At 34.8% G+C, this 18179-nt stretch overlaps 1 protein-coding gene across 1 annotated transcript in view; it reads left to right on the forward strand.

The window, feature by feature from the left end:
- AQR (aquarius intron-binding spliceosomal factor) overlaps positions 1–18179 on the forward strand; it is a 106895-nt gene that overhangs the window by 76949 nt on the left and 11767 nt on the right. The window contains exons 24-31 of the mRNA XM_045900398.3: positions 2440–2549; positions 5461–5596; positions 7650–7859; positions 9436–9573; positions 13562–13633; positions 14710–14897; positions 15563–15734; positions 16975–17145. Of these exons, the coding sequence (XP_045756354.1) occupies positions 2440–2549; positions 5461–5596; positions 7650–7859; positions 9436–9573; positions 13562–13633; positions 14710–14897; positions 15563–15734; positions 16975–17145 (1197 nt within the window). The remainder of the gene's footprint in view (positions 1–2439; positions 2550–5460; positions 5597–7649; positions 7860–9435; positions 9574–13561; positions 13634–14709; positions 14898–15562; positions 15735–16974; positions 17146–18179) is intronic.

Raw genomic sequence — 18179 nt, forward strand, 5'->3', positions numbered from 1 at the left:
AATGTATGGGGATTAACATAAGAATAAAAAAAAAAAAAAAAAAAAAATATTTGGATTAAATTAAAGTGCTCCCCACCCTCAACCCCCACCACCTTCCATGCTAAGCTAAAGCTTTTAATTTGAGATTGAAAGCATTAACCATTACTGGTAACATTTTTCATCCTTTAGTAGAATGAATATTACCAAAAGACTAAGGCTCAAATGTATTAATACTGGATTAAGTTGTATATCCTTATGAGGTTTGTATCATGGAAGGACTATTTTATGCTGTAGATTCAATACATAAGGCATTTACAAACCACTAAAGCAATAAAAACAAACTTTTCTCACATAAATAATGTCTGAAAAATGATCTTTATATCTATGTGTGTGCTATGGTAGTTCTTCCAAAGCTGTCACTATCATAGAAATGAGTAGGACAAGTACATTCACTAGCTCTTTTGTAAAACGTGAAAGGCAGCTCTCAGAACTTCATGAAACTTGCAGGATAGTCTAACCTCCATAGGTACTTATGTTTTCTAAATGGTGGTTTCAGTTGGCCACTTCTTTAAAAGAGTTGATCTACAAAGAAGCACTGGGTTTTTAGAATGCAAAATATCACTTACTCTATTATTTGTCAACTTTTAATCTACAGGTTTTTAAGACTAATGCTATCCAGTTCATTCACTTGTTTTTATATCTTCGAAGTTTGTAAGAAGTGGTTGCGTTATACAGTATACTAAAATTGTGCAGGGGAGAAAGTTGACTGAGGCTTTATCTTAATTAAAGAAACAAATTACGTAAAGGCCTTTTTTTCTTCTATTTAGTAAAATTTAATCTGTAATAATCTTACCTATTTCCCAATTCTTAAAATGAATAAAGAGTAATTCATTTGTTGTTCTAACATAGTATTTTTAGTAAGTTTTTTCATAACTTGATAATGACTTTAAGGTAGAATCATCTACTTATGATCTACTTGTATAGTACAATTACAGAGAAAGTTTTACAAATATAACCGAAGACTTCATTGTTTGCTAACGAATGATCCCTAATAATCATATCATCCTCAGTGATGTCTATTTAATTGTTGATTTGTTGATTTTTTACAATTGTTTCATTTGTCAGATCTTCATTTGCATACTTACTGCAAACAGTTCTTCAGTATTACTTTAATTCATAATGAAGTCTTGCAGTTTTTTCTGAGCATGCAATGTGGGAGTATTTTTTGTTCTCTAAATCTTTGTGGTTCCTGAGTTTGGATGGTGAGTAATGCCATGTGGTCTGATCCATTGGATCCCAGGTTTTGGATGGAGAGCATCAAGAGTTTGGATAGTGGGGAATTTTCTTCTGAAAATTTATGTTAACTTCTTCAGTATCTGAGCTCTAACTGCTAGAATTGTGATAGCAAAGGATATCTGTTTTTACATTCGATAACCTGGATATTTATAAGACTGGATGTTGACTTCATGGGCAGGGTTAGATTGATGGTAGTTAAGAGAGAGGTTTGGCTGATTTTTAAATGATGTCTTTAAAATTAGCATTATCTTTCCATACAATGAAACTTTTGCCTTTCCACAAAACATTGTAACTGCAGATGTTCAGGTAATTAATACTAGGATTTAAGGGAACCCTAAATACGAGCATTTCGTAGGTAGAAAGGAGCGACTTCTAGATGGCTTCCATCAGAATAGTTTGCAATAAATGAGTGCTCTGCTCATTGTTGTTATAGAGAACTTTAGACCTTTGGCCTAAGATTTGAATGATGCACTTTATCTTTCCACTCTGTGGTCCTCTTGATACATTCTACCTACACACTCACTGCCTGAGAGTCCTTCAACCACAAAAATGTTTCAGTTTCCTGCAACCCATGGATATTCTATTGAGTGAAATCTTGGTGTATTAATTATTTTAGTAACTGTTACTATTTGGGGAAAATAGAAACTGATCCAAAGCCTTTCTTTTTTTCATAAATTAGAAGCAAAGATTTAATGATTAGATGGTTTTGATGGTTTTCAGTTATTCAGTTGGCCAAATATATATAGGTAACAATATCAGAAATCAAGAAAAATACTGTTTCATTTAAAATGTAAATGACCTAGGGCGCCTGGGTGGCTCAGCTCAGTTGGTTAAGCGACTGCCTTCGGCTCAGGTCATGATCCTGGAGTCCCAGGATCGAGTCCCGCATCGGGCTCCCTGCTCGGCAGGGAGCCTGCTTCTCCCTCTGACCCTCCCCCCTCTCATGTGCTCTCTGTCTCAAATAAATAAATAAAATCTTTAAAAAAAAAAAAAATGTAAATGACCTAACGTAAGACTTGTTTCTTTCTGTGTTTTGAAGTTGATTCTTATCTGACTGGACAATGCTCATTCTTTTATGTCTTTCTAAATGTTAGTTTTTCTTACTTTTAAAGGAGCTGCTGGTTCATTAAAATTCACCATCATCCTTTTTGTTTTATTCTCCAGGCCCTGAACCAGTTGTTTGAGAAGATCATGGCTTTAGACATTGATGAGCGCCACCTCCTGCGTCTTGGTCATGGGGAAGAAGAGCTGGAGACAGAGAAAGATTTCAGCAGGTGAGCAAATGGGGAGTTTTAAAATGATATACAAAACAATTTTTAACCTTATCCACTCTTTCTTTATTAAAGAAACACCGAGAGACATGAGTCATGAATAATACAACTTGATTTTGAAAGATTCTAGCATAACCTACTTGTAGTTGACCTAAAAGTCTGGTCATGATCTCCCTCGGCTCCAGTTTTGTGTGTTTATGCCTTGTTTTCCTAAAGAATACAGTGACTTCAGTAAAGAGAGTTATCTTGTTCATCTTTTTAAAATTGCAGATTCCCATTTGTTCTCTATTTATTGAGGTGATTTTTAATGTTGCCAACTCAAACTGTACAAGTTTACCTGATTCCACATTTCATCCAGACGTTTAATTTGCGTGTATTTTAGATAACAATTAAAAAATAGGCTCATTTAATGAAACACAAATGAAGATTAATGACAGTATAAGCTTTGGGGTTGTAAATCTTATTACAGCTACTTAATTGCCATTTAGCTGGACTTTATGTTTAACAGTACATGAAATAAAATGACTTAAATTTTACAAATCAGATTTCTTCTGCTGTTAGTATTTTAGGTTTTCTATTCACCCTTTCTTTATAATAGTTCATTTATTTATATTTAAACCCATTTTTAAAGCATGATTTCAGACAATAATCATAACAGCTGCACATATTTAATACAGCCTTTGGCTATTAAACATGACCTTTGACTAAATTGATCATAGACATCAAAAGAGCTAAAGGAGTGTTAAATTATTATGTTGCATCTATTTTGAGTTCCTGTATCGCAAGAGCTCACCAAACATTTGTTAGCTTTAAAAAATCATAGGGCAAAGAATGACACACATTAAGTTATTTGAGGCTCTAGATTCTTAATTTTGGATTAGCCAGAGATGCTTCTCTGAATTCTTGCCGTGAATATTTCTTCAAATTCAACTTACCAGAGTGGGCTAGGCTCTAAAATTTAATAAGCCAGCATTCAGTGAATATAAAGGTGCTGGTGAAATGCTGAATACTGTAATTATAATTACACTGCAGTAGAATTTATAGTTTTTTTTAAATATTGTAATAGAAGTAGAACTTTAAAAAAATATCAGATAATAACAACTTTCTGAAGACAAAAATACTTTTTGCTTTCTGATACATAAGCCAAGTCCCAGGTCTTATTAGTAGGTATGTGCTTGTTCAGTTGGACATATTCTTTCATTTCTCCCCTTTTATAGTAATGAAAAAGAAAAACAGTATCATTTCATAATAAAAGTACTATCATTTTCCCTAAAGAAAATTTTTCAAACTTTGTGAGGTAGTAGAAAGGGAATGGTTATCCATAATTCCACTACTCCAAAACAACTTTTTGTTAGTTTTCTTCTTAATAATCATCTGTAAACATGCTATTATTTATAACTGTTGTATACATTGCTTCTTTAAGTTAAGACTTTATTTCTTTAGTATAATTTGAGATTTACGGAATAATCACGTAAATAGTACATAGAGTTCCATTGTATATTGCTTTTTAAATTTAACCCTATATAACAAGAATTTTGGTATTTTATTACACACTTTTTATAAGCATCTTCAATTTTTTTCTCATTACCAAAGTGTTAATTATAGAAAAAGCATTAAACTCTAGATAAGCAAACAGAAAAAGGTTACCTGGTGTAACATTTATATCCTTCTAAGTTGGAAAATTCTTTAAACATAGACTCTGTCTTATATCCCTTTATTCTCAATCATTCTTGCTGGCTCAAAGGTGAATTTCTGATCTATGGGGAATTCAAGAACATGATTTCCCTCTTTGTCCAATCTTTAAACATGACAGCAGCAGTGTTTACGCTATTTTAATTTTTGTTTAATGTTAAAAGGTTGTTATAGAAGGCACTTTGTTGGGGCGCCTGAGTGGCTCAATTGGTTGAGCATCTGCCTTCAGCTTGGGTCATGATCCCAGGGTTCTGGGATCGAATCCCACATCGGGCTCCTTGCTGGGCTAGGAGCCTGCTTCTCTCTCTCTCTCTCTGCCTATGTCTCTCTCTCTCTGTCTCTCATGAGTAAATAAAATTTAAAAAAAAAAAAAAGAAAGAAGGCACTTTGTTATTGTGGAAAGAGTTCTGATTCACTGCTATTTTCTTAATTACATGCCTCTGAGCCAGGTACTCTTCAAATTTCAGTTTTCCTACTCATTCAGCAAATATTTATGAACCTACTAGGTTAAGGTGCCAGGCTACATGCTGGGACAACAAAGAATGATCAAATACATTTTTAAATTAATTTTCGAAGCCTTTAGAACTAATCTACTTCTATGATAGTATAAAACAGGGTTATTCAAAGCAGCCAATCCATAAACTATGTATTCTTGATCTGTGATGATATGAACTAGCACCAGAATGCACTGTACTGTTTCCCTTTTTGTGAAGGTCTTGTTATTAAAAAAAAAAAGAAAAAGAAAAGAATTAAATGGTACATTTAGAGACACAATTGATTTTCCTTCCTCACAGACCACTAACTAACATGTTTGCAGATCAACACTGATCCAAGAACTACCACTTATATTAAATATAAACAGTGTTTTCTACTGTTTTTTTTTTTTCCATTTGGCCATTTATACTTTTTATTATGGTTTTTTAAAAGATTTATTTATTTGAGAGAGAGAGAGAGACAGAGAGTGGCGGGCAGGGGTGGGGGGGTGTTGGCCGGAGGCAGAGGGAGAGAGAATCTCAAGCAGACTGTGCTGAGCATGGAGCCCAACAAGGGGCTCGATCCCACGACCCTGAGATCATGACCTAAGCCAAAACCAAGAGTCGGATGCTTAACTGACTGAGCCACCCAAGGCGCCCCTATTACGATTTTCTTAAATGTTTTGCTGACAGTTTGCTTAAAAATCTCATTACATAATTTTGCTTTTTTGCTTATTTGAAATTTTTAGATATGGAAGAGTTAATTATGTCCTGGCTCGAAGAATAGAACTTTTAGAAGAAGTCAAACGATTACAAAAGAGTCTAGGAGTTCCAGGAGATGCTTCATATACTTGTGAAACTGCAGGCTATTTCTTCTTATATCAGGTAAGAGATTAAGAGTTTTCAAATCATATGGTCTTCAGTTGGAAACTGGGATGGGTTCTTGAAATTCTTCGTGAAAGCCTATTTTTTTTGTTGAGTAGATTAAAATGTATGCTGTTGCCAAAGCTATATTTGTGAATATTAAATGTTTGTATTTCCTATTAGCTTTTATTTTCTTGGCTAAATAGCTTCGCTTGATGACTCATTCACTGAAAGGCCAATGTTGCTACTTTTTAAATATTTTCTCTTTCCTTTCTTGCTACTGACAAATTTTCTAATCTCTCTTTTTGTTTTTATTACTGTAGAAATATAACTAAATATGCTAGCTACCCAGTGGTAACAAAGTATAGTTCTGTAACCTACTTCTATTCATATTAATCAGTTAATGAAGAAAAACATATTCTCCTTTCAAATTTCCAAAAATAAATTACGTTTTAGAACTAATTTCAAAGTAGGAGTTTAAGTTAAAAATTCTTTTGACTTCAGTTTAGAGGTGTGCTTTTGCTTTGGTTAGGGTTAATTTTTTAGGTGTGAAAACCATTAAGAAATAGAAAACTAAATAAAATGAACAAAAATAAACCTTAATAGTCAGTTTACTAATAATTTCAAGCAGAGTAAGGCATAATCATATAATGGAGAATTTTATATAACTTTGTTCTCTTTGTACTCATGCTATTTGTATAGTTTTAAGTCCAAATTGTAACATTGAAATTTTAAAATGTATATGAAAGAATAGGTGTATGCTCATAAGTAAATACCCAGACCAGTTCAATCCATTCAGAATGATCAGATTCCATGGTTTCTTGTGACACAGAGAAGATATACATCATCTCGCAAAGTAGCCTGCATTGGACTCAGGCAGTTTAGAACTTTGAATAATGGAGTAAAGATCATGCCTAAATGTATATTTGGCACAAAATAAAAATCACGAGGCTCTCAGTGAAAACTACTTTAAAAGTAGGAGAAATAATCTATAAATTTGTGGAGGCTTAAGTAATCGATTTGGGAAAAACAAACTTGAAGCTTCACAGTACAGATCAACAATTTTCAACATGTTAAGAATCACATTGGGAAAGTTATTTTAAAAGGAAATTGTTAAGTTCTGTCCCCAGAGATTTCTCTTTCAGTAGGAGGTGGTATCCAGGAATCTAAATCTTTATTTAGCCTCTCAGATGTTCTGCCTAAGAACCACACTTGGAGAAACCCTGACTGGGAGAATTACCAAAATTGAGATTAAGCAGGAACCGCATGGTAGAGGCATAGTAAAACATACCAGGATAACTATATCACAAAAGTCATAAAATGAGCTTTCAAATATATACTCAGTTTAACAGAAGTGCTTTGTAAATATACTAAAGAGAATTGGAAAAATTATAAAGGTCTGGGAGAAGGGTTGACATTTACTAAAATGCTGCTAAAACCATATATGGAGAAAAACTGAGATAATGAAAAAATACAGAATTTCTTTGTCCAGAGAATTGGTTTTTTTGTTTGTCTTTTAAGCATCAGTAATACCATTTTGAGTGTACATGGAAAATCTGTTATGTCTGAGATAAAGTCCCATAGATGACACTGAGGTTCTTTCCAGTTTATATATATTTGTAAATTATTTATATTTTCATTTATCTTTATATATACACATACATTTTTTCTTTTGAGAGGGAGAGCGTGGTGGGCAGTGTGGGGAAGAGAGGCAGAGGGAGAGAGAAAATCTTACGCAGGGTTCACACCCAGCACAGAGCCCAACTGGATCTCATGACCCTGAGGTCAAGACCTGAGCTGAAACCAAGAGTCGGACATGTAACCGACTAAGCCACCCAGGCACCCCTAGTTTTTCTATTTTTGATTAAAGAACCTTTTTTCTATAATCTTAAAGGTCACTTTTAAAAAAGGGCCCTCTGTCAATGACTCAGATAAGAAATGGTCCTGTTAGGTCAGGGATTGCTTTTCTTTCCCTTTACTTAGTAGGTCTCATTACTAGATTTCTTTTTTATTTTATCATTTAAAACATAATAATTAGCTAGGAATTTTAATCTCAAGTCCCTTTTTTTCATAGGTCATGTCTCGTTGGGAAGAATATATTAGCAAAGTGAAAAATAAAGGTAATACGCTGCCAGATGTTACGGAAGTCTCCACTTTCTTCCCTTTCCATGAATACTTTGCAAATGCCCCTCAGCCCATTTTTAAAGGCCGATCTTATGAAGAAGACATGGAAATTGCTGAAGGGTGTTTCAGGCATATTAAGAAAATCTTCACTCAGCTTGAGGTAAGGATTCTCAGGTTTTTTAACTTGCCTTTAAAGGCTTTAAGTTTAGATGGTTTTTTTGTTTTTAATGAAGTAAATGTGGAATATTCACATCTTACAAACCAGATTGTTACTTTTAAGTGAGATTATTGAAAACATTTATAGTTTTAGTTCAAGAAATGAGTAAAAATTAAGATTTAAATTTAATCCCCATTATTCTGACTTTTCTGGTATAAAAGTTAGCATTTAAGAAAGGAATGCTTTCCTCAAGAGATTCAACAGTGTATCTTTGAATTGGAATCTGAGACTGCCACTTCCAAATGATGGAAAACATTTGAAGACTATATAATAGCCCCAGTCAGGCTCAGGGATCACATTCAGGCTCAGATTCCACAGTAAGATGATTTAGGATTACTCAGGTAACAGGGGCAATGACTTTGTCTGTTTTGTCTTTGTACCTTTTAGATAAGATGATATCTCTACTTCCTAGAGGATTATCTGGCACATAGTATATGTTCAGTAAATATCAATGCGTGGTGTTGGTAGGGGGTAGGTGGAGGGATGGTAGGTACAGAATAATAAATATATAGTATAATAATAAGTAAAATTTTAGAACCTACAAAACAATATTAGAGTATGTTTATGATTATATAAACAAAGTAAAAGGATAAAAACATTTAATTCATAATAGTAGCTGTCATAGGAGGGGTGGGGAGAGATTTAAACAGAGTCCCTCTCCTGTACCTGTCATGTTTTAACTATTTAAAAAACAAAAATGTTAAAAATACCTGAAGTATGACATAATGTTCAGAATTTATAGGACTTGATATTAGGTTTGGGCTTGTTTGCTCCTCATTTAATATCTATTGTCCATCATTTTACCCTGCTCTATGGGGATCTTCTGCCACGGTCAGAGGTGGGCCTGATCCTTGGAGGTTTAATTTCCTGGCTTCCCATATTAGCTGACTTCTGGCTGGGTTTAGCCAATAAAAATGTGGCAGAAATAGAGAAGCTAGGATATTGCTCCACCAATTGTCTTGGGTTTCATCTCTTCCATGGCTCCAGTTTCTGTTGGCCTGGCTTCCTATGATTGTTGTTGTAGCTTATTCTGGTACCGCAGTCCCACTGCCTCCTTCCCTTAGCTGTCCTAGCCTAGGAATGGTCAAACTTCCTGCTATTGCTCATCTCTCAGTTACCTCAGCCATTCGTTCCCTGGCTGACTTATGTGCTCCTTTGTCACCGGTGAAATCAGACCCCCTGCATTAAATTTCCTTTGTTATGAATACTTGAAAAAGTTTCTGTTTTTGTGGAAGGACCTTGAGTAGATACTGTGGTGATATTTTATTCAGTATTCTTGTTGATAACTGTCAATATTTTACCTTATACAAAAACAGTCCAAATTATAGCTTGAGTGTCAGTTATTATATGAACTCAATTAGTACCTAATTAATAATGAGCAGAATTGTGATTCATTAGGCTTAGTTTATGATATATTAATTAATCAGGAATTAAGTCTGATAAACTGGATTCTGTGAAAGTATGCATGAAACGTGTTTATTTTCCTAAAATACTCTCTCTCTGACCCCCACTCCCATAGGAATTCAGAGCTTCTGAACTGCTTCGAAGTGGACTGGACAGATCTAAATACCTTCTGGTGAAAGAAGCCAAAATCATTGCTATGACTTGTACTCATGCTGCCTTAAAACGACATGATTTAGTCAAGCTAGGTTTCAAGGTAGGGACTTACAGTTTCGTTCCTCAATTGATCATCTATTCAGCTGTTAGGTTTCTCTTTTCTCCCCTTTCCTTTCCTTTTCTTTTTCGTTTTTCTTTTAATTTTTATTTTTTTATTTAAATTTTCCTTTTCTTTTCTTTTCCTTTCCTTTCCTTTACCGAGGCTGTTTCCCTTGAAGATTGGCTTACCTCTTACTGACATTCACATTTATAATTCCTTAAAAATGTCTTTTCTGAAAGTGATGAAAATCTCTGATGTTTGTATGATTAATGAACTCTAGACCTGATTTTTCTAAGTCTGCTTATCAGTAATATGTCCATTAAGTAACATAACCATATGATTATCTAAACAAATTGTAATATTTGTTAAGGTAAATTGATTTTTCACTATGTTAAAAAAATCTCCAAACATAACTAAAAGCTATAAAAATAACATTTGACAATGTTTTTTGCCTATTAGACATTTGTATCTTACATTGTTCATGTTTTAAATACACATCCACTCCCACTTATTTGTTCATTCAGTAGATGGAAAACCTTCCATGTAAGGATATGGAATACTATTTATAAGACTGTAGATGAGATATTAAAATGATTTCATCATATGATAAAGACAGGAGAGCTAATGGGCACCATAGCCTGATAACCTATGACTTGTTTAAAGTGGAATGTAGTAAATAAGCAGTAAATTTGAATTTGCAGGCTCTTTATAACTTTGCTAGTGATACTGGCCTAAACTCTGACTTTATGCAAGTCATTTAACTTCTCTGCGGTTGGTTTATCTGTTGTTTAAAATAGGGTTTGTGTACTGCTTTGAATTCAAAGTTAGAAAAGCATTTGTTGTTAATGAAAGTGACTGACAATTTTTAAATGTTGTGAGCTCACTGGAGGATAAGTGCTAAATAAATTCAAGGTGATAGAGCAGTTGCTATCTTGGATGGAAGGTTCCTCAGCTGCAAGGTTAGCACAAGCACGATAATTTATTAAAAGGTCTGTGAACTTATGTTAGTGGTGTGAACTTACCCTTTTGCAAATTAGTAGTGAGAATTTTTCACCTAAATATTTTGTTCTTGGGGCTGACATAGAAAATATGCTTGGTATTTGATATTAAATCATATCGGTTTAATAACAAGGGAAATGATGCAATTATAATTAACATTTTATGGTGTTGTGCAGCTTTTCACATGCATATTCTAAAAAACATTACTTGTAGCTTATCAAACTTTCATTAATCATTTACTTACAATGTGCTATACATATATAGTTAGCATGAGTGCTGATAGTATTCCTTAGATCTTTTATATTTTTAAGTTTGAAGTTTTATTTTTATCAAACTTCCCCTGCATCTGGTTTATGCATTTAAAAACCTTGTAGAGCTACTTAACATGAAGAAAGGGCAGTCCCCTACTTCCCTGATTAGCCATTCCTTCAACTCTTAGTATTTTCTGTGTTCTTTTTATCTGTATCAGTAAAGAATGTTAAATTTGCGTTTTAGGGGTACCTGGGTGGCTTAGTCGGTTAAGCATCTGCCTTGGTCTCAGGTCATGATCCAAGGGTCCTGGGATCGAGCCTCTCGTCGGGCTCCCTGCTCAGCGGGGAGCCTGCTTCTCCCTCTGCCTGCCACTCCCTCTGCTTGTGCTCTCTCTCTCTCTCTGTGTCAAATAAATAAATTTGCATTTTCGACATTGTGTTTTGACCCTGTGCCATCCCCAGGGAGACATGCATGCAAAGTCATGTGCTCTTTTCCTGCCTTAATATGCCCAGTATGGTTATGTCATAATTTTGCTTTGTGATTAAAGTCGCCTTTTAAAAAGCAGAATCTATAGATACATTTTTTGTAAGTTAAATTGCATTAGATTTTCAGAGTTATTTTTCAGAAAGCAGGCTCTTTAAACCATCTTGAGCTGCTCCCACTCTGTTTTGCATATCATGTCTATTATCCTCAGAGTCCACACAGGGACTTGTGAGAAAATATGGATCTTAGAACTCTTCCTCCTAAGCTCCCATGAGGATGACCTAATTAATCCTTGTAATAGGGAAATTCAGCATCAGATAGAGCTAGAGAAGACACCTATCCACATACCTTTAAGTATTTTCAATAAGGAACAGTACAGAATTGAACCTTAACTTTCATCATTGGATGTCCAATGGAAATTCATGTCAGCTGCTTGTCTTGGACAAATAAATACAACCATAGTTTTGTAAAAGTGAGTAGCACAGAAATTACAGTATATGTGAACAACTCATTTAAAAACAGAGTTAATAGGGCACCCTGGCAGGAGCTGAAATTGGAAAAAAATATACCGTAATAAAATAAATAAAAAATAAAAGAGAGTTAATTAAGCATAAAGAGTAAATATGCTACTACCTTCCACCTTCCAAGGAAACAAAATAAGAGGAGAAAACATGGGGCACCTGGGTGGCTCAGTTGGTTAAGAGGAGAAAACATTAAAAACACAAAACAAAGGAATTCTAATTTGTACTTAGTGAGATTCTCAAAGAAGGTATTTTACCAATAAGACAAGGAAGAGGATGTCACACTAAGTAACAAGCAGAATTAGAAGTAGAGGGGAAGGAAAACATGTTGAGAATAGATCTAGAAGAGAATTGAGCAGATGGGAGAGCAGTAATCATCAAAGAAAATGAAATTTCCTTATGTTGGAGAAAGACTTGATTTTTCATTATCTTATAAGTGTGCAGTGCCTGATGTTACTGGAAACTGGGCTAGTGGAAGGATGCAGGCATCAAACAAGTAAATATACAGATAGAATTACATATTGTGATGTGCTATGAGACAAAAGGAGAGAGCTCTATGGAATCAGGTTTAACTTGGGAGGTCAGAGAAGACATGGATAAAGTGGGTTTTAAGCTGGTACTTTAAAGATGAGGAAGAGCCAAGCAGACAAAAAAATGAAGAGCATATAGTACTGCAGAGGGCCTAAGGCCAGAATGGTTTTGCCATTTCTAAGAAAATGAAATAGGTCAACATGGCTGAAGCTTAATTAGTAAGGAGGAAGGTGGCATTTAAAGTAGGAGAGGAAGACGGGGGCCAAATTGAATAAAGGCCTGTATTAATACACCTTTTACAGGCCTTTTCAGGGATCTTTTTCCTAAGATAAGTGGAAGCCAGGGAAGGGTTTGAAACCAGTTGGTGACATGATCTGATGCCTGTTTTATCAGTGGTTTAGGGGAGGCAAGCCAGGAAGGGGATGGGCTAGTAAAAGAGATTTCTGGCAGTAGTCAGAGTGGTGGCTTAGATTTTAGTGGTGGTGGTAGTAGAAATGGAGAGAGAGTTTTGAAGATAAAACTACATGCTTTGATGACAAATTGAATGCCAGGGGTAAAATAGAGTTAGATTGTCAAGTGCTGGGTAGGATTCATAAGGGGAAAAAAAATAGCCCAAAAAACTATCCAGGGTAAGAATACCAATGGAAATGACCTCATATATAATCATAAATTGATTCTTTCTTATGTAGAACTTAAGGAACTGAGTTGAAAATAACTAAATTGATATACAATGTAAGAAATGATATGCAGGATCTCTTCAGGGTAGAATTGTATATTCAGGGGCCTTCCCTGAGGTTACAGACTTGAACTAGAAAAGCAGGGGCATCATGATAAAAAAGATTATGAACTTTCTGTTTGAATAATTTGTATGATGTTATTTTTATCTGAAATTATTTGGGGTTTTTTTGGATAGTTGTTATAGTTATGGTGGTAGTTGTTTGGCTTTCAAGCTGTCTTTTTTTTTTTTTTTTTAAGATTTTATTTATTTATTTGACACAGAGAGAGACACAGAAAGGGAACACAAGCAGGGGCAGAGGGAGAGGGAGAAGCAGGCTTTCCACGGAGCAGGGAGCCCGATGCGGGGCTCTATCCCAGGACCCTGCGATCATGACCTGAGCCAAAGCAGACGCTTAATGACTGAGCCACCCACGCGCCCCTCAAGCTGTCTTTTTAACAAGCTTTCCTTTTTCTCCATTTCTCAGTATGACAACATTTTAATGGAAGAGGCTGCACAGATCCTGGAAATAGAAACTTTTATACCTCTTCTTCTACAGGTAAGAAACAGAGATCTGAGACAAAGAAAGTAGAGTTTGAAGAATTCTGGGGAACAGTGTCAAAAATCTACACAGTTTTGGGGTGCTAATTGTCATAATTACATATTCTTTTTAACTTCATTATGTTTGCTATTCTATTTTAAGCCTATAAACTTCCTTTAATCTAGTCACTGGTTATTTAGTAGTTTGTTTTGTTTCCAGGAGTACTATTTAAAAATTCATAGTTTATCTTTAAGTTTTGAAAAGACAGTAATTTTAATCAAGAAAATTACATTGTTAAGCAGTCTGGAGGGTAGATGAGCTATTTTTTTCATTTCCTTTGTTAGAGTTGTTTCTGGAATTGTTTTTGATGTTCACTGAGTACATTGCTTTTCTTTATTTTGTGCCTAAATTTTTCTGAGCTTAATGACGATGTTTAAGAATGTTTCTTATTGTACAATAGTCTTTACTATGGAAGAATTAAAAACAAAATGTGGAATTCCCAATTTAAGAATAGTGACTGCTTTAATTTATGGATAAATTGGATTCTAAAAGTTGTTTTATGAGCCAAGTTATTTGGAACTTGGGATGTGTTTTATCAGGGTATGTTTCAAGGAACAAGGTGTGTAAAGTAGGAAATCAAAGTAGTCATGTGGGAAATTAAAGACATAATTTTTACTGCTTTGGGGGTCTTCAGACTGGCTCTTGGCTTAATTGTAATACAGAGTATCTACTTTGACATCTGTCCATTTCCCTGCGCAGGCATCTTTTTCTTTCTATGCACGCTTTGCCTAATTTTGACCTGAGTCTCCCTTGGCTTGCCCTACCTTAAAGTAGGGTAATTCCATGCTCACCTTCTCAATCCCTCTACCCTCCCTCATGCACTGTCAGTCATAAGGGTGATGGCCCCTGTTTGTGGTTCACAAATCATTCTATAAATTTTCCAGATTTCTCTCTGTGGAACTGGTGAATAAGAATTAGTAAGCCAATAAAGCCATTTTTTTTAAATAGCAGGACTCTTGAGTGATTAATTAGAGACCAACAGGACAATATATTAATCAGAGTATTTTGTCATCTCCTCACTTTTCATTTTCTAGAATCCTCAAGATGGTTTTAGCCGCCTGAAACGCTGGATTATGATTGGTGATCATCACCAGTTACCTCCAGTCATTAAGAATATGGCCTTTCAGAAGTATTCAAACATGGAGCAGTCTCTCTTCACTCGCTTTGTCCGGGTTGGAGTTCCTACTGTGGACCTTGATGCTCAAGGGAGAGCCAGGGCAAGGTAAAGGAGCCTTAAGAACTACCTATTTAAGGACCCCAGTTCCGTGATCCAGCTATTTGGTAGCATATTCAGTAGCAAGTGTAGAATTCCCTGTTGTCTAGGAACCTGCCATCTACAAATCTGGAAGTGCCTATATTGCCTTCGGCATGGGGTGTGAACTGACCGAGATATTTCCTGTACTTCATTCACTGAGATTAATTGATGTGACTTGTAAACTAAAGCTTCTTTTCACTGTCCCTTGCCCTTTCTTCATGCCCCCAGAAGATATATAGTTAATATCATTTTGAAATCTAAAACAAAAGGTGAACAAGAAGAAAACACACCAGTTCTTACTAATATTAAGTGTACAGGCCCTATCTCATAATTACCTCAAAGTATTCCTCAATTTACAGACTCTCCCCTGTTTTTTGTTTTTTTTTTTATTTAAGGAATAAAGATAGCATTTATCTCAGAGAACACAATAGAGCTTCATTTCTGTAATCATCAAGTCTTCTGACCTTTGGTTACTTGAAGCAGGGAGGCAAGTTGAAAAAGCATTATTGCTAAAAGGATGAGTGCAAAATGGTGAACATGAAAATTAAAAGGAAGAGCACAGCTCCTTAGGAACCCAAATTTTGCATCACTAATATTTCCTGTTTGTGGGGGCGGGGCTTGTCTTTGGAAAGCTTATGTAACCTCTACAACTGGCGATACAAGAATCTGGGAAACCTACCTCATGTGCAGCTCTTGCCAGAGTTTAGTACAGCAAATGCTGGCTTGCTTTATGACTTCCAGCTCATCAATGTGGAAGATTTTCAAGGAGTGGGAGAGTCTGAACCTAATCCTTATTTTTATCAGGTGAGAAAAAACGTGAAACTTTTAAGTTTATTTTGCATTAACTAGCTGAATTACTACCTAAATCAGTGACATTGAACCATTTGGCTAGCCATTGAAAAAACAAAATTAAGTTCCCACCTCACACACAACACAAAAATCTCTGTTTCAAATAGATTCAAGATATGTACACCAAAGAAAAGAAACTAAACACACTAGAAAGAAGAAAATCCTGATTTAATATATAATATATACACATATATATATATTTATAATAACATTAGGGTGAGAAAGGTCTTAAGCTCATTACCAGAGGCAGAAATCATAAAAATATTGATTGGAGACCAAAATTTATTTCCAAGATTTAACAGACAGTGGGTTGAATTCTGAATATATATATATACGGAACTCCTATAAATCACTTTTTAAAATACACCCCAACAGAAAAATGCAATAAAGATAAAAATGTGCAATTCACAAAAAAAGATTTATAGCAAGTATAAGTCACTGGACTGTATTTTCACCTCTAATAATACTCAGTGTGGAGTAGGTTTAGGGAAATTTTATACTCATGCAATGCTAGAAGGAAAACAATTTGGTGAACAGATTGTCAGTATGTATTAAAAGCAGTGTCCTCACTCTGAAGAATTTATCCTAAAAAAATAAATGGACAAGTTTGCAAAGGCTTATGTGCTAAAATGTCCATCAGATCTTTTTCTTTTACTGCATATTATTTTAGAAATGAGAAGCAACCAAAGTATCTATTGGTAGGGATTAATTACACTATTACCTATTCCATATAATGAATAGGCACTAAGTATGATAACATTGTAACTTTGTTTACTGACAAGGAAAATGTTTATGCTATATTAAATGAAAAAAACTAGGTTGTAAAATATATTGTATAGCGTTCTATTTTTTTTTTAAAGATTTATTTATTTGAGAGAGAGAGTGGGGGTGGGGAGTGCGGGCTGCAGAGGGAGAGGGGGAGAATGTAAATGATTTTTCTGAAGGTGTTCGAGAATTTTACTTTTGTCTTTACATGAAAACCAGCTTCTTGTCTTCCTTTTTTGATTTTCATGTTATGTTATCAGTTAACCTAGGATAGGATTATTCCTTAGTTTTATGGAAGGTGTTCACTTGTCCAAGTTGACTTCACTTCTTGAGGTGTAATAAATGAACACTCGTGCCAATTATAACCATTCTTTCTGCAGAATTGAAGCAAAAGGAAATAAATGCATAATTGATCATTTCTACATTACAGAATCTTGGAGAAGCAGAATATGTAGTGGCACTTTTTATGTACATGTGTTTACTTGGTTACCCTGCTGATAAGATTAGTATTCTAACAACATATAATGGGCAAAAGCATCTTATTCGTGACATCATCAATAGACGATGTGGAAGCAATCCATTGATTGGAAGACCAAATAAGGTAATTTTGTGAATATCATATGTTCTCTTATTCATCATGTTGGCAGGATGGGAAAATTTATATTTATTACGAGTTATTTATATTATTCTACTTTGTCTCTTTGCTATCTCCTTTTAAGACATAAGGAAATGAAATAATAGGAACTATAAATAATTCTCTAGCAGTCCTATCAGTGTTGTTGGTTTGCTGTGAACTTCTGTCTCAACTACCACATTGAAGACTTTTGTTGATGGTAATCAGAAATAAATGATCCTAAAACTTTTTGTTGGTAAAATGGAGGATAATGAAATTACATTATTTATGTACTATTATAGTAGAAATAGGATTGTAGCATTTTTTTATTTTGTCATTTTTGCAAAGGTATAATTTGTACTGCTTTTTATTGTATGTGTGTGGGAGAGGGTTTTTTCTTGAGAATAAGGAAAGATTGTAGTACCTTCAGACCTGAGGATTATTTTTTTTATGCTTTTTTAAATTTTTTGTGTGGTATAGAGTAATATCAAATAAGACACTTGATTATATCAATAAAAGGCTGAAAGGTTAGAATAAAAAATATATTACTAATGATGAAATTAAGACTTTAGTTGTAAACATGGAAGCTCTTTCACTTTTTCTTGGAAATCATCCAAGAGTAACAGGAAAATGGGAGGAGGGAAAGACAAACGACATTTTTAGTGAGGTGACACAAATCAGGGGACTAAGATCAGGAAGAAAATGTGGGAAGAAGAGAATTTAGAGGACCAGTCTTGAAAGTACCAGCAAAAACACTTTCTGAAGGTGAATGGCACACTCTGAAGCATAAGAGCCACGTTCCTGTTACTGAACAGTGGATGTGGAAATTGGGGTGAGCAGAAGCCTTCCTGTTCCCAGATTGGTTCAAAGAAGCCTCCATGTGAGCCATGCTCGCCCAAAAGCAGACTTGTCTCTACAGTAGCAGAGGAAAAGAGAACCTTCTGTTGTGAAAACCACCCAGCCTTTAGGAAACCATCCAGCTCATCCCAGCTTAACCTCTGGCACATAGCTAATCTAAGAAA

The sequence above is a fragment of the Mirounga angustirostris genome, unplaced genomic scaffold, assembly GCF_029215605.1.
Source record: "Mirounga angustirostris isolate CCGP_5_RB_7025 unplaced genomic scaffold, mMirAng1.0.hap1 SCAF_9, whole genome shotgun sequence".
Lineage (NCBI taxonomy): Eukaryota > Metazoa > Chordata > Mammalia > Carnivora > Phocidae > Mirounga > Mirounga angustirostris.